The sequence below is a fragment of the Azolla caroliniana genome, unplaced genomic scaffold, assembly GCF_043228905.1.
Source record: "Azolla caroliniana isolate FFs.n. ecotype wild unplaced genomic scaffold, voAzoCaro1.0.p SCAF_11, whole genome shotgun sequence".
In the NCBI taxonomy this organism is placed as follows: domain Eukaryota; kingdom Viridiplantae; phylum Streptophyta; class Polypodiopsida; order Salviniales; family Salviniaceae; genus Azolla; species Azolla caroliniana.
This window is the reverse complement of record NW_028230446.1, coordinates 16,007,091-16,023,677: the sequence shown is the minus strand read 5'-3', so window position 1 is coordinate 16,023,677 and position 16,587 is coordinate 16,007,091. Positions and strand designations below refer to the sequence as shown.

Here is a 16,587-nt window from a genome sequence, read left to right as displayed (position 1 = left end):
TAATCTTGGAGAAATAGAAACGTCAAGCCATGGGGGAACCCAAGTGGTGACCAATATTTTGCAATGCCATCCAAGATCAACCATGTGTCTTTTAGTGAACTCCACACTTTCCATGGATTTTAGTTATATTATCAAGTAGAGCTTTCGAGAACATAAAAAACAATAACCACTTTCACAACCAATTTTGTATAAAAATGTCGATTAGAATTTAACATTGTACACATATAAAACTTCAACATAAAAAATGATTTAAAGTCTTGGTTAACAATACTAGTTCCAGTGTTACATTATAGCGTTACATTATGCTTGATGTTAAGGTGCGATAAAAAGACAAAATGAACATTGATTTTAATGTTTAACTCTTCAATGAAGACAAAGATGCATACAGAGAAGTATGTATGAATTAGAAGAAAGAAAAATGTTGCTATTCATATTCGGTCCACTTATGGAGAAAAAGGGAGAAAAATGAAGAGAAACTATATCCTCGGTGGGCAAGACGACTCAACAATATCCTTTTCACCCAAAAACAAATATATATATATATAGTGAAAAAGGGATAAAAAGAAGAGAATTGGTATCCTCATAGGCAAGACGACTCAACATTATCCTTAACACCCGAAAACAAAACAAAAAAGAATCTATAGACTGTAATTTATAAAAAGGATACATTACATTGGTTTCATGATGTGTCAATAGGATTCTCAGTGAATGAAGAGTTTTTTTCCAAAAGCAATTAATCACATCTTGGGATAAATGTCGAGCTCACCCCACCCTACATTATATTACATATGTTGTACCAATAATGCTTCAAGTTGGTATCATAAGTCAATTTTTACATGTGAGCAGTTAATCTCATTGGTATTGTTCTAGCTCTAGATTAACATGTGTCTAAACTTGAATTTCTAAATTTACCTAGGTAGTTTTCAATTCAAGAGCAAACTTTATGTCACTATTTGTTTGTGATAATCAAATATCCACTCAATATTTGTCAAATATGTTTACACTAAGCTTTGTGTTTTCCCTAATATTGATGCATGAGAGGGGTCCAAACCATAACCTCATTGCTTTTGATAATTATTTCTTGCATACATTACTCAAATGTGAGGTATTTCACTTCTTCAAAGAAAATAAATAGTAATGATGATCGAGATATAGGATGAAGAAAATATATCTTATTGTCCTCTCTCTTGATGACCATTCAAAAAATTTGTCCCCCCTATGTGGCCGCTATGGTATTCGTGGGGGATATTGCTTATATTTTAGGAAATTTTCATTCATGAAAAATATAATATATTTGAATGTAGTGAAGATTAGGAAGTGGTCAAATTTGATGTTCGTGAATTGCTTTGTTCTATGTTTTGAACATTGTTGATATCTATGGTCTATGTCTACGATGATGATATGTTGCAAGAACACACATTGCAAAATGGGACACCACATGTTTCAAAAAGAAAAAGAAACTAGTGCTAACATGAAAGAATTTCTAGCCATTTTGTTTCACATCTATTTATCTATCTATATCCGTCTTGTAATCACAAAACATTGGGAATATTTGCAATGTAGATTGGTGAAACTATTGAGCAAACGAATATAGTCTAGATAGACATCGTATGTGCACCACGAACATATACACAATTAGGGTTTTTTGAAAACTTTGACTATTTGATAGTATATCATATATCTTATGCAAGTGCATAATGTTAACTTATGACTACCAAAGATACTTTGAAATCTAGCCGTAACATATAGTGAAATCCACGATAGATTATTTTTAGTCATTCAAGTTATAACAATGGGGAAATGCTTGAGTATTTATGGAGAAAACAAATTTCATTATCCATGAATCGAGGACTTTTTTGTGTAAAGTGATGTTAAAATCACACACACAATTCGTAAAAGTAGCGCCCAACGATATCATATATCTTCAATGGAATAAAAAATTATTGTTGACATGCATGCAAGTTTTCTTGTAAAAAGAGAGCATATCTCCACATGTCACGAGCATCACTTTCCAAGAACCCCTCTCTAATTAATGTTCTTCTAGATTATTTAGTTACACCACCGTGGACTAGATGCAGAATTGATGTTGGTTAATTTTTAAAACACTCACAAAGTGTTGCCAAAGTGGCAAGCATAAAAAATTCATGAGTTGCACAATCTCACACATTGGATTTCACTCATACCTGGAAAATGAAACCTAATCATATTTCTCAAGGAAACCTTTTCAGCATCACTTCAAAAACTTTATATATATGCATAAGATCTATTTTTATGAAGCATGGTTGTGTTTCGTAGATTGAATATCTAATTATTGTTTAGGTATTGAAAAAAACTTCATGATCTTCAAGAGCATGAAAATCTGATTAATTTTTAATAGAGATAAACAACCTCACAACAAGAAAATATTTGTCATGCTAAACACTACAATGTTATTTGACAAATATCAAACTTAATCACAACATTTAGAATCAACGGGATATGAGAATGATAGGTTTATTGCTAGTATGTTGGTTGATATGTATGCCAAATGCGAGAGTATCTTCTAGATGCATGCATGGTTATGGTTGTCCAATGTTAAACTAAATGTATGCTGAAATCAGATCTAAAACCTGATGCAACCACATTCACATGCAATATTCATTGTAATAGTTGACTCTTTTAATACCAATGGAGGATATTTCTTTTACAAATAAATAAATAAATTTAATATTTAGCTTCAATTATTTGTGACCCCACAAGAAAAGCAAAGACGTAGCTTGTCATGGCAACACTCATTTAACCTCCATATGTTGTATGTTATCATCTTCATTTTTTGCATGTTTCTTGTTGTTGATCGGGTAGCTAAACATATGAAAAGTTGAGGTTGTACAGTTAAAATGCTATTATCCATGGACCATGTCACACTCGATGACTCAAATTTTTATGGAACAAATGATTATTGCACTTGTTCGCTCCTAAACGTTTTAAAATTTAAGAAGCCTTCACACAATCAATGAGCAAGAACTAATAATAAGCATGAGACAACCTACAATTTGCAAATGCATTTGGTGTGCTTGAGCAACAATTTATTTTAACAGTAGTGGAATGAAAACTTTGCCGAAAGTTATTTGAATATTCAAATGTTCTGTCAATTTTTTATTAAGAGAGAAGTATAGTATATTGTACATCGCATATCGTACGTGTGTCTTGCCCACTAATACTATACCTTAGTAAAAGCTTCCTCCCCATGAAAAGGATCAATGTCAAGGAAGAGGGACATGGTGGATGGTGGCCTTGCCAAGGAAGAAGAAGAAGAAACCCTTACATTGTCCACATTATCCTTCTTCCCCAATGCCATAATTCTTCTTCTCTAACTTGCCAATGAAGTAAAAAGAAGAGATGCATGTAACATAGTAACATGCAGCAATGTATTATATTTTGAAGGGGGGGAAACAATGATTGGTCACACACATGCAAGATTTACTTGTAAACGATTTGTGAATGGGACATTGTGGACTTATAAAGGTGTTGAATCTCAAAATAGGAAAATATTGTGAACGTGTTGAGCATAAAAAAATCTTGAGTTGCACATTCGCAAACATTTGAGGTTGGTCGTACATGGAGGATGTGATCTTACCTTATTTGAAGGAAACTTTTTACATATGCATATAATTTATTTTTAATGTAGTGTTGTTGCATTTTGTAGATTGAATAGAACTAATAAGGAAATCTTCAAGGTCTTCAAGAGGCACAAGAAATTTGACCAATTAGTAATAGAGGCAAACAACCTCACAACAAGGAACTATGTGTAATGCTCAACACTGACATTACACAACAAATATCAAATGCGTTACGTAGCTACACCTTTTACATTGAACTTTCAATTATTTGAAACCCCCTAAAAGGATTTGGGAGATCAAATGGTCCAAGGGTTTAGAGTTTCAAAGATTTGTTGTGTTCAGGAAATAATGTTAACCAACTTTAATGTCTTTATCATCTTCATTTTTAACATTGCGTGTTGGTGTTGGTGTAGCTATACATTTGAAAGAAAACACTGTACAATAAAAAAAAAACTGTCAAATGTGATAACATTGTGGGTTTTGTGGACTAGTAGATGTCAAAGGATATTTCAGCAAATTCAATGGAATGTTGTGGATGTAGTCAAGGAAATTTGGTTGACCTTGGTGAATACACTAAAAGGAGAGTATGACGTTATCAAGGGTGATTCAAATGTAGTCCTTCGAAAGAAAGAGGTTTTTAAGAAGACATGGGAAAGGATGAATGCATTTTACATGGTTGATTGTTGTATACGTTGGAGGTATCAGCCACCTCTCTAGGTATTTCCTCCACCGATATGAGATATGGGGATATGTTAACTGTTATTGGTACCATCTTAGGAGTTACGTATGTCAATGGCAGTCTATGAGCAGTTGAAAAGAAAGAAATAATTGAGATTTTGTGCAATCTCATTTGAGATTTATTTTCTGGTTTGGTGATATCAAAAGAAATTATGGCATCATGGCTTATCTAGAATTTTGCCCTTCGAGCAGTAGGAAAAGGATAAAAAGTGAAATTTGAAAACAGGGTTTGGAACATGATTTTGTAATCACTAAAATGCTAAATGATATGTATGCAGAATCCCATTTCTTCTTATGAGATGGATGGAGTCATTGAAATAGGTGGAGGGGGATGCTCTTATGTATGCATTCGGAAGAAGTCAGTTTCTTCTTATGTGAGGGATGGTGTCATGAAGCAATGTTGATTGCATGCAACATGTGGAAGGTTATCAGATGTATATAAATTGGTCGAAGGGTTAAGATCCCTTAAGGTGGGTGTTGATCACATGGCTTTACATGACGATATGTTCATACACACTGGAATCATGGATCGAGGCATACAAAATGACCTCTATACCATAATGCTTTGATTGAGTTTTACGTTGAATATGGAAAATAGAGGATGCTTGGTCATTGTAAATGTGGGGGTATATTTGATGCACGTGATGGATGACCCAAAGGTGGTATATGGATATGTTGAATATGAACCAGATGAGGAAGATTGATTTGGTTTGAACATATACAAATTCATGGTATGTTTCAACTATTGAGGAAGTGTTCAATCAAGTCTATCAAAAGAAGGATTCATGGCTAGCTATTGTCTTACACAAGACGGGTTGGGGAAGGATAATCATCTCCTTTCCATCATTTTGTATTTTGTAGCTGATATGGTTTTTTAAACTAATGGAAGGATATGTTTTCTATAAATAAATAAATAAAACTATCAAATGTGGTCCACTCCGTTGGTCAACCTCTCTAATGGGACTAATGAGGATGGTACTTGTTCACCCCTCGAAAGGTTCAAATATTAAGAGGCATGCCCACAATTAATGAGCAATAGTGGATAATAAGCATGCCACGAGGGTACTGCTTGAAACTAAATTTGGTGTGCTTTGAACAACTATTTATCTTTTAAGGATAATGGAGTGAGAACTTCTTCAAGATTATGGCCATGGTATTAAAAATAGTGTGGATTTATTATTTTGAGAGAAACATTGCACATGTGCCTTATCAATAACCAAAGATTTATGCGTATGGAAACGATGTAGACCTTTTCGCGCAACTTTCAAACTTATTTCATTACTTTGTTTATTTGTTGCCCAATTCCAACAGTTTCATTCAATCAAGAAACTGAAGTACGTCTCGACAAGTAAGGTTGGATCACGGTCCTGACCGAATGTGCAAGCAACTTTATCGCAATCCCGATTACGTATGTGTGACTCAAGTGGATTAATTTCCTTTGTATCTCATTGATAAAGAAAGAAAGAATAGGTGCATGCTGGCCCAAGTAGGCACTTCGGGATGCAAGCTTAATGAATCCCCCATCTCACCCTATAAACTAGTGTCTGTGCGACGGGTTGTATAAAGAAATTAATGCTATTTTTCAAAAAAAAAGTTGAAGTGCACAATGAAGCTGCTTAATTTAATATGCGTTATCAACTTACAACACTAGTAAATTAGGAAACATGAGAGAGAGACAGAGAGAGAGAGAGAGAGAGAGAGAGAGAGAGAGAGAGATTATATTATTGTCTTCAGAGGTGAAATATGACCTATGAAACCAAACATATTAAATTTCATGTGATACATGTGAAAGTGAGTAACGATTCTCGATGTTCAAGAACTTTACCAATGAATGTTGCAATCAAGAGTGCACATTGTGGTTGTGAGAGAAATTTGTGCAAGGATTGGGCTCGGTTGAAGAGATGTGAAAAGCATGGTCAAATATGATTAAAGATAGAGCATTGTATCAAAGTGTGATACTTAGACTCTCGAACTTGTTTAGGGCAAAGTGTGCATAGCCGACCATTCTCATCACTTGTGCCCCAACGCCCATCTCACATCGCAATGCATGAGAGCTAAGTCGCATGGAAGCAATGGTTCGAATGGTAGATATCGGAATGGGCTCTAACATGTATCGGAATATGGTTTTGTAGTTAGGTGCAACATGTGTAGTATAATGTGTGAAGCGTGAGCCACCACATTTGTCCCATGCCATGATACATTGGCATTGCAAAAAGGCCTCATTTACAGAGGAATGTAGTGATGCATTATGAAGCAAGTGTCTTACATCCCATCTACCAAACCATTTTTTTATATCTTATATCTAACTGAAACACAAAATTTTGCTTGTATGCGTCTTTTGGATCTTTTCGCTTCCTTCCCATGCAATTCTAAGAAATTGATGTGAGGGGCTTTTTTGAACCTTAAGCATGTATTCAACAACCCTTTCCATGGCCATGATCTCAATGGGAAGCGATCCCGTCTCAAGGAAGAGGAGGGTGTAAGGTGTTTGTTTCTTAACTTGTAGAAACTTTGTAAGAAAATGTTTTTGGACATTTTCAAACTCTTTCCACGTAGAAAATGCTACCACCCCATAGAGAAGAAACACTGTCACCAAAGTGTTGAAAAGATATTTCTTGAGGACCCAACATTTAATATCTCCAAGATTGCATGTGTTCTCAAATGTATAGTATACTCGCTTACCCGCCTCTAAGTAACGTGTAACACATTCATTCCATCTATGATTTGAAGGAACGTCAAGATATTTGAAGCTTTCCACACATTCAAGTGGCTCATTGTTGTACATAATGCATGGTTTACCCCTTTTTTGGCTCCTCATAAGCATAATCTTTGTTTTAGAGCAAAAACTTATAATGCCGTCATAAGCTTTTGTGCATCTCCTAAAGTATTTACAAAAAACACTATATCATCCGCATATAACAAAAGCATATCACAACATTCCCAATGACAACTTCTTCAACACATTCTTCCTTTACAAACTTGGTAACCATTTCTTTTATTTCATCAATACATAAACCAAATAGTGTTGGTGAGGGTGAGAATCCTTGATTAACACGAATAGTGCTATTGAAAAAAATCTGAAAGTCTATCTCATACACACAACATATAACCAGTGGAATGTTCATCTTGCGTATTGGCAATTCAACATGTTCCCCTACCCATGTAGTGTAGTTAGTGGGTAACCATACTCCATTGTCACAACCATTGTAAGTAATGTTTTTTACACACATTTATTAATATAATTGTGTGTTTTCACCGAGAGAGAGAGAGAGAGAGAGAGAGCAACAACCACCAAGCCACTCCATGGGAGAGAGGAGAACTAAATTATAACTAGCCTTAAAGTTAAAGAAAGAATTACAACGTAACACCACAAAGAATAAGTAAATAGTTTAAATGGCTCCTTGCATATGTTGAGCATCAAATAATGAAGAAAAGTTAAACTTGTGGACTGAGAATCTACTAGGAGAAGTTTGTAGGATTACATTGTGGGGTCTAAAATATTAAATATATCATGAAGATAATGCTCATTATGTTTCATCTTGTGCATGTGTTCATGTGTTAAGTTGTGGAAAAAAACTCATTTCTCTGCATTGAACAACTATGCATCAAATAATGAGCATCATTATATGCACTATCAACATCAAACATACGTTGGATAGTATGATGTGTATTTTGAATTATGCACATTGTAGTAAGGGAAAATGTTGGATGCAACAACCTAACGTTATGGGACATGGTGCATTGCAGTTACACACATAATGAAGATCAAAATGTCGATTGAGGGAGGACCACTATTTTTCCAATCCTCTTGGACAATCAATTGTCTTGTTGTCCTCCATAGAAGCGAAGTACAAATGAAGTGAGTTATTCCCATGTATATAAGCATGTACTCAAAATATTAGCATCCTAATTGGATTGCATTGTTTGCTCAAACAATTCGTATTACACATCTTTCTACAGGATAATCAGGGCCTCGCCAATTCAGTCACTGTAGAGTAAAATTCCCATCACATTGTGCATGCATTAGAAATAAAGTGTCCTAGGCTCATTGTGCGTTTCATTCAAACTACTAGTTAGTAGCTTAATCAGGATACTATCACAACAGTGAAACTAATGTAGTATAAAACAAAGGGTTCCGAGATTGTGTTATTCCAAGCATATGACTGTCTGAGCTTAATGAAAAGGGGATCCGAAGATATAATATACCAATGTAGTTAGTCATATTACCAAGGGTTATCATGCCATTGAGGTAAGTATATATATCATAATTATAAGGAATATTTCGTGTAATGAGTCTGACTCCCAACTTCTACCAAGGAGTTACTTGCAACTATGAGATTTCTTTTTTATTTTTCTGGTTAAGCAGTGCAATTCATATACATCAGAAGAGCATGCTTCGAGTATTACAGGTAACCAGAGATTTACCAGGTTTGAAGATATGCCAACTAGCTTTGCCTTGAAAACCCCCCACTACGGAAACACAATTCCATTATATTGCTCTTAGAAGTAAGGAATTGAGTGAAGAGTCCACGTCTTTGCCTTTATAATGGCTGATTTCTTTCAACAATTTCCTTTGAATATAAGATTACTTCAGCATTGAGAAACATTTTACCATCATCATCATAAATGGTGTCACAAATATTAAGTTATTGAAGTGTAACTGGAGCAGATTCCGAAGCAACATTTGTAGTTGTATTTTCAACTGGAGGAACCTGATGGAAGATACAACACAAATATGAGTATTAGGTAATCAAATACAAATACCAAGGAAACTTCACAATTTGGAAGTGATGATGTTTTTAATCGTGTGAAACACCTGACTTAAAATTTCTTAGAAATACAACCTATATTTTGCAAAATTCAAACAGTTCTAATCTTTCAAAATTCTCAAAAGACTCTTCTACAGTCTCTCTTTTACAATTTCTCCATATAGAGACTTGAGAGAAAAACAACATGGAGAAAGCATTTATAGAGAATTTCAAAAACATAAAGGGTATGTTAGGAATTTTTAAACAGTGAGAATATTTTAGGAGACTACTGGAAAATACAGGGAGATGTTTTTTGTAAATTCCCTCTTTTGGATATTATAATATATATACCTTGGGTAGTAGAACTCTTTGACTTTGCTCGAAGTATTGGTTTGGGTGATTGATACCATCTGAAGGGCACCCATGCAATGCCTCAAAGGCTATAGAACATGCAAGCTGTGCAAATAATAGAAATAAGGAAAAGAGTTTAGTTTAAAAACCAAATAGGTTAGATTTAAGAGTTAGAACGTGTACAATGTTACTTATTTCTGATAAATGAAAATATGGTACCTGATAGTGCCGATTCCGAACTTTTTCCATAATGTCATCTACAGATCTGCCAGTCACTTTCATACTTCCCAGGGCTGCCCTCAAATTCTCTTCACTGCCAAATGTAGGCTCTAAACAAAATTAGTTGTATTTTCTTATTACACTTGAAAGAAGACATACAACAATGTTTAATTTATGCTTGAAACATTGTCTTGCACTTGTTTCCATGTCCTAATAAGACATACTCTTACATGTCCATAGCAATTTTCCATTTTTCATATAATAAAAGCAATAAAAAGTTTTTCCATCATAAAATTATAAGCTTTACAGTAACTTAATAAATTCAAAGCAATATAGATGGTCTCTTAACAGGCATTACTAAATGGGCCAGTCCCCTTTATTTCTCTAAAGCTATTTTATTTCAATCTTCATTCAATGTTTTTTTTAAAGTCTAAGATCGTTCACTAATTTAATTCTTCTTCTTCATAGACTAGAAGTAAACTTAGTAATGTTCAAACCCTTTTGAGACATGGCGATACTGGCATGTGAATCATTCGCCAGACTTTGGTATTAGGGGGTGAAAGACTAGTTGAACCATCTAGTGGCTGAGACAAAATTTATACCTGAAATGTCGATAGGGACACCCATGATGATCCCCTACTCCAGGAGTTGATAATATTATTTTATTGCATGAGTATGGAGTATAATCCTATTTTCACGACAATTTTGTAAATTATTATACAGAAATCAAGTAATGAGAAACTTTTAATAAAAATTAGGGAAAAAGACATACTGTTCGCTTCCCCTCTTTACCATAATTGTGTCTTATATTGTATGCATACTCTTTGTCAAATCTCTCAACACCAACCTGTGAATGTGGAGAAAGAGACAAATAATTGTAACTGAAAAAGTTGATGGTGTCATGAACCTTATTAGAAGCAAAACATCCATATTTTCACCTTCTGACTGAATTCCGACTTCCAGAAAGCCAAGGCATCCTCTAGCTTCAACCCTACACCCTGAAGTACAAAATGATAATGAACATCAGGTTCAATGAAAAAATTTCAACCATTGTTATCTATTTAAAGAAAAAGAATACATTATTTCATTATCAATTCCCTACTAAAGGACAAATCATCTCTCTTATTGGATTCTAAAGTTTAATTGATCCTTACAATTTTCAGATGTGTTGATCCCTACAATTTCTAAAGGCAACACATAACCATTGTATTTTGTACGTAATGTCTTGTAGTTTCATAAATTAGCAATAGAAAATTAGAAAAGTTCATGGGAGAAATATGTTAACATCATTGTACTTGAAAGGCAGCAATTTACCTTCAAAAAGAGTCCAAGTTGTGTTCTCCCTCCAAATTTCAGATGATGTTCATCTCTGAGCTGTAAAAATTAGGTGAAAGTCTATTGGTCTTCTGCAATTTAGCATGTAGTTACAATGTTTCAAGCAACTGATCATCTTTACAGAACTAACATAGATTATGCAGTTCTTACCCTGAAAAACAGATGTCTCATACAAAGTGGAAATGAGGTCCTCGCAAGGTTGTCTATGTCTTGTAATGACACCTCTGTTTTAACCTTACCCTGTAGAGTACCCAGTACTTTGTCAGCGAAAAGCAAAAGCGGCATCTATTGGACTACACATCATTGTTAAGTACATAAACTTTCTGACCTGAGAATAGTCAGGCCCTAGGTATCGTGTGCTTAGTGATTCTACAATCTACAACAATCAAATCAATATTGATGACCAAGTACATATCATGCGCAAGAAAAGAACAGTAGTTGATAATTAGTGCTACCGGAGTCAATCGATCAGCTTCTTCATCAGCTATCATTGTCATCCACTTTCTGCAAATTAAATCAAATGTAAAATTGATGAATGATCCCAATCAGTACATTATAACCCATATAATCAATAACCAGTGCATGAATTATTACCGATTTGTCAATACTAAAGCTTTTGAAAGTTTACTCCGAAATTGGCCAACAACTAATGATGCCAACTGCCAGAAAAAATATGAAAGATATTGGGATAGGTATCTCGGCCAAAACAGAGAATGAGCAGGACTTGATAGAGAATTTCACCTGGTTACTTGGAACATAAGCCAAACCCTTCTGAATAAATACTCTCCGTCCAGAAACTAACTCAGGTACTTCTTCAAAAGGAACCTAATACATCCATTTTAGTTGAAATGATAATGATTCTTTCCATGAAGTAGCACAAAAGCACCCATTACGTTGAAGCACCAACCTTGTAGAAAATACTATCGGCTGAAACAATAACAGAAGTATTGTCATGTCAAATAACTTTCTACAAACTATTTGCACCATATTAGATGTAAATCATGTGCATAGGGGTTCACTTACCATTGGGCAGTGGCTGATTTAATGATCTTGCCACTTGTCCAAGCTTATCTTTTATAGACTGCCAATGCACGTAAAAAGATACTGTTATATAAAATTACATTTAACAAAATTATGCCCCTGAAATTTGTAAAACTAAACACCCCTAATTACTGTGACAGCAATACACATTATCTCCAACGAAATCAAATCTTACACCCACAAAACAATAGATTAAACAGTGTTTGTATTAATAAACTTATAACGAACATGAAGCATATGTATGTGTGCCTAGTTAAATGGTGAGGGATAGAGAATGGACAGAAGAAAATAACAAGGCAATACATGCTAAGGAACAACGCAAAAGTGATGAATTTAAGCATAATATAGGATTTTTTAATATCCTATCCACTCAACTTATCGTGAGGTTGATATGAACTTCAAAAAGAACATTGGGTACTTACCTCTAGCCTATAATCGAGGTCAGTCTCACAAAAATCAAAGAAAATGACATATTTTTAGAAAGACCTGATCAATGATCCACATGATACAACCATGTAAGGTCTATGGGCACTTGATGATCTCAAATAATATAAGCATGAGAATGGCTATGACCAAGTAGCAAGAAGCACGTATGTAATCATCCAAAGGGAAACAAATCAACCTCACCACTAAAAACCCAGTGACAAAGATACATAACTAAACTAGAAAAAGAAAGGAAAACAAGTAACCTGAATTTATTACAGATATAAAACCCTATATCCATCTCCATTTGTGGTAGATCAATAACTCTGACCTCTAAACGGCTACAGTCTTGATACAATCCTAAAGAAACTATGTGGTACTATATTGAAAAGTGTCATAATGTGCATCTGGGACTGTCCATGGTAAATCTTGATTCTTCATTCAAATACCCATAGAAGTTTCTTCTAATTGTTCGATGCTTCTTGAATAAAGCATCAAATAAAATGGTCAAATATTTTTCAATAGTTTTGAGCTGAGAATGAGAGAACGGATTTTCCATTGAAATAGCATATTGAAGCAAGACACCAAAGCTCACTGGAGCTAAAATAGACGTAAATGAATTGGAAGGCATTTACCTCCAACTCTGCTGAGGTGATCCCCTTGTAAGGAAGCTTGTTATCTTCCATAAATTTCCTCTGTAAACGGATTTTGCCAAAATATAAGATGAAAGACTAAATGAGATTATCACAAATATTCAGTTGAGTGTATATACAATAAAGAACATGGAGGTGAGTATACCTGAGATTCAGATGACTCGGAATGAAATCGACATCGAAATAGAGCGGATTCAAACCCTAGGAACCATTTTCGCAACTCATCACTGCAATTAACAGCATGTTTACATCAAAACAGAATTGCAAAAATCCGGTTGGAAAAACAAAAAGAATTGCTATAAGATACATAAAATCAAACCCAAATAACACTACGCCAAAAGAATTGCACAGAATTTTCAAGGAATCTGAATTGATACCACAGAGAAAACAATGGCAACATCTTATAGCAAAAAATGTAAAATCTAAATGGAAAAATAAACATACAGGCAATGATGCACAGTGTGCATAGGTTCAATATTGAAAAGACATATATACCTTCTGCAATATACAAGCCTTAACACGAAATGTGAGATGACATCCTTTGCTATATCAGATCCGTTTGGTGTGCGCATGTACTTTCTCCAAAGATCGTTAACCTGAGCAGGAAAAGCGAGAAGCTTTCGAACCATTTCGGAAAGAGAGAAGAAACGTTGCTTTCGATATGGAAAGAAGATGGAAGATATGTTTTACCAGATTGTCTAGCTCTTCGCCTCTTCTGCCGCGTGACAAAGCTTCCTCGAGACCTTTTAGGACTGAAATGAAAGCTCAAACTCTCTCTCTCTCTCTCTCTCTCACACACACACACACAGATCTCTCCCTCCCTCTCTCTCTCTCTCTCTCTCTGCTTCTCTCTGTCTCACACGCTCTGTACCTCTGAGGCGATCCAGAGCGAATTGCTCGAAATCTTCAAGGGAGACCTCGAGGGAGGGAGGAGGAGAGGAGTAGAAGGAGATGCTGCTGCTACGAGAAGAAGGATCCACAGAAGACACCCTGCTGCTGTTGGCCACACGGAAATCCATGGGTGGAGCGAGAGAGCGAGAGCGAGAGAGAGAGAGAGATACGAAGGGAAACAGAGACGGAGGAGCGATGGCGGCGGCGAGGAGGTCGGATCCTCTTCTCCTTCGCCTTCAAAAGAAAGCGCGGGAAAAATGCTGCAAGCGCGCGCGAAACGCTACTCCCTGTCGTTAACGTTGACGTTGACGTCGATGTTGACGTTGACGTCGACATTGACGCCGACACCTGACGTCACTGGCATTGCATTGCTTGTGTTTGCGGTATTCGTGTACGTTTCTCGTTTCACAATAACACATTCGGTAGTGAAGGCTGCTTATGGTTCTTGTCCGTCCGTTTCTTCGGCGTATGAGTTGGGTTGGCGTTGGGGAGGGTTTTTGTGTGTATCTCTGACCGACCTGTGCCTTACACCGAGCCCCACTAAAAAAAATAAGGATGTGGTGATTGATTCTAGTCCCACCCATCCCTCCAGAGAGTGATCTGATACCCTATACAGCTTCGAACAAGTCACGAACAGCTCAAGACTTTGAAAACGCGTATGGTTGATTTCGAGAAGTTGTGTATCTGACACCCGTGCGTATTAGGTTTGGTTCTAAGCATTGTGTGTTCAACAATCATCTTTCGTCAACTTCATGCTCCATTGGTTGACGTCTCCCATGAAGAATATTTTCCCTCGAGTTAAGTACCTCAAATCAAATCCCCTATGATAGAACACGTTAGATTAGGGTGATTCAAAACCTCTATCTGTTCCTTTGTGGTAGTCTTTTATTTTTGCATCTTTGGATCCCTTGAGATTGAAATAATATCGCGCAATAAATAAGACTTGTGTCTCCAAGAGCTCATATGCCACATATATTGTGCATCTTGATACACTACTTCTATGCATGGATGTAGGGCTCATCAAAAGAAAAGTGTGATTTAACAAATCCCTCGTGAATGTACTTTGTCTAGTGGTTTGCATCTCTATATACTCCCATCAGAAATTATACAACAATTAGGGGCTCATATTGTGAAGGATGTGACTAAAACTCTTATCCAAATGTTCATGAACGAGGAGCCATTCGTTGATTATCAACCATTACATTGGAAAATACACTTTGTGGATATATGAACTAACCTTAGCCTATTTTGTGGATGTAAATATTGTCTTTGTGAGTTTCTGCATAATGAGACACCATAATTTAAGATACGAAAGCACGATTCGAGAGCTTGAAGGTATTTCCAAGCAATAAATGAGTTGGTATGGGGATTTACACCACACATTGTCGAATGATGGAATAAAGTATGCTCAAGCATTTTTTCACACATTTTGCTTTGCGGTATGCATTGCAACCACTACGTATCTCGGTATTTCTCGAGATCATAAAAGCAGCACATGAGATTACGCTCTCTACCTCTTTATCATGTAACGATGCTTTAGCCTAACGGGGATGTAGCTCAAATGGTAGAGCGCTCGCTTTGCATGCGAGAGGCATGGGGATCGATACCCCACATCTCCAATTTCCTTATCTTCACACCGTGCATCTCCAATCACCTCGCATCTATGGATTTACGTCATTATCCTTATCATGAGACATGCTTTATAGAACCAGATTAAAGAGGATGTAAGAACCATCGACATATTTGTTTATGAGAACACGATTGGAGAGCTTGAAGGTATTGCAAGCAGTAAATGAATTGGTTCGGGGATTTACACCACACATCATCTCCGATTGTGTTGTCGCTCAAATGGTAGAGCCCTCGCTTTGCATGAGAGACTATCCACATATTTGTTTATGACAGCACGATTCGAGAGCCTGAAGGTATTTGCAAGCAATAAAGGAGTTGGTATGGGGATTTACACCACACGTCTCCAATCGTGTTGTAACTGAAACTGTAGATCCCTCGCTTTGCACTCGAGAGGAACGGGTATCGACACCCCGCAACTCCGGTTTCGTAACCACTACCTTGCATGTCTAACATGTAACATCACAATACATTAGTCCGTTTATGACTTTACGACTCTCCCTGCGTGAGAGGTATAGGGGATCGAAGCCCCGAATCTCCGATTCTTTTATGCGAATACCATGCGTCCCCACTCTCTTAGGATAAAGTCACCATCATTAAAGAGGAGTATCGCGACTACGTACTTGAAGTCAAATAGATGTGATGACACTTTTGTATTTTGTTAGATTTTAGAGAAAGGAATTGTACCCAAATGGGAGGATGGATAGTATTTGGAAGTTGGAAGTTTCGAGATTCAAGTTTCAGAGGGGATGTAGCTCAGATGGTAGAGCGCTCGCTTAGCATGCGAGAGGTACGGGGATCGATACCCCGCATCTCCAATTGTGTTATTTTGGTACCGTGCATCTCCACTCATTTTACACATTGTGGAACGATGGAATAAAGTATGCTCAAGCATTTTTTCACACATTTTGCTTTGCGGTATGCATTGCAACCACTACGTATCTCGGTATTTCTCGAGATCAT

At 36.2% G+C, this 16,587-nt stretch overlaps 1 protein-coding gene and 2 non-coding genes across 3 annotated transcripts; 2 read left to right on the top strand and 1 right to left on the bottom strand.

The window, feature by feature from the left end:
• Positions 1–8,657: 8,657 nt before the first annotated feature.
• EMB2813 (DNA primase, large subunit family) lies at positions 8,658–14,181 on the bottom strand. Its single transcript, XM_087327936.1, has 19 exons — positions 13,979–14,181; positions 13,798–13,859; positions 13,603–13,703; positions 13,253–13,334; positions 13,090–13,149; positions 12,014–12,071; positions 11,898–11,917; positions 11,732–11,815; positions 11,585–11,649; positions 11,446–11,494; positions 11,319–11,366; positions 11,141–11,230; positions 10,970–11,029; positions 10,594–10,653; positions 10,428–10,502; positions 10,258–10,343; positions 9,656–9,749; positions 9,437–9,541; positions 8,658–9,049 (listed from the first exon to the last, which is right to left on the bottom strand). Exons 1-19 carry the CDS (start codon positions 14,124–14,126, stop codon positions 8,984–8,986), a joined length of 1,413 nt encoding a protein of 470 aa, XP_087184062.1. The 5' UTR covers positions 14,127–14,181; the 3' UTR covers positions 8,658–8,983.
• Positions 14,182–15,544: 1,363 nt separating this feature from the next.
• Positions 15,545–15,617, top strand: TRNAA-UGC (transfer RNA alanine (anticodon UGC)). The gene has a single exon. It is a non-coding gene; the product is annotated as a tRNA-Ala (tRNA).
• Positions 15,618–16,369: 752 nt separating this feature from the next.
• TRNAA-AGC (transfer RNA alanine (anticodon AGC)) lies at positions 16,370–16,442 on the top strand. The gene has a single exon. It is a non-coding gene; the product is annotated as a tRNA-Ala (tRNA).
• The last annotated feature ends 145 nt before the right edge of the window (positions 16,443–16,587 follow it).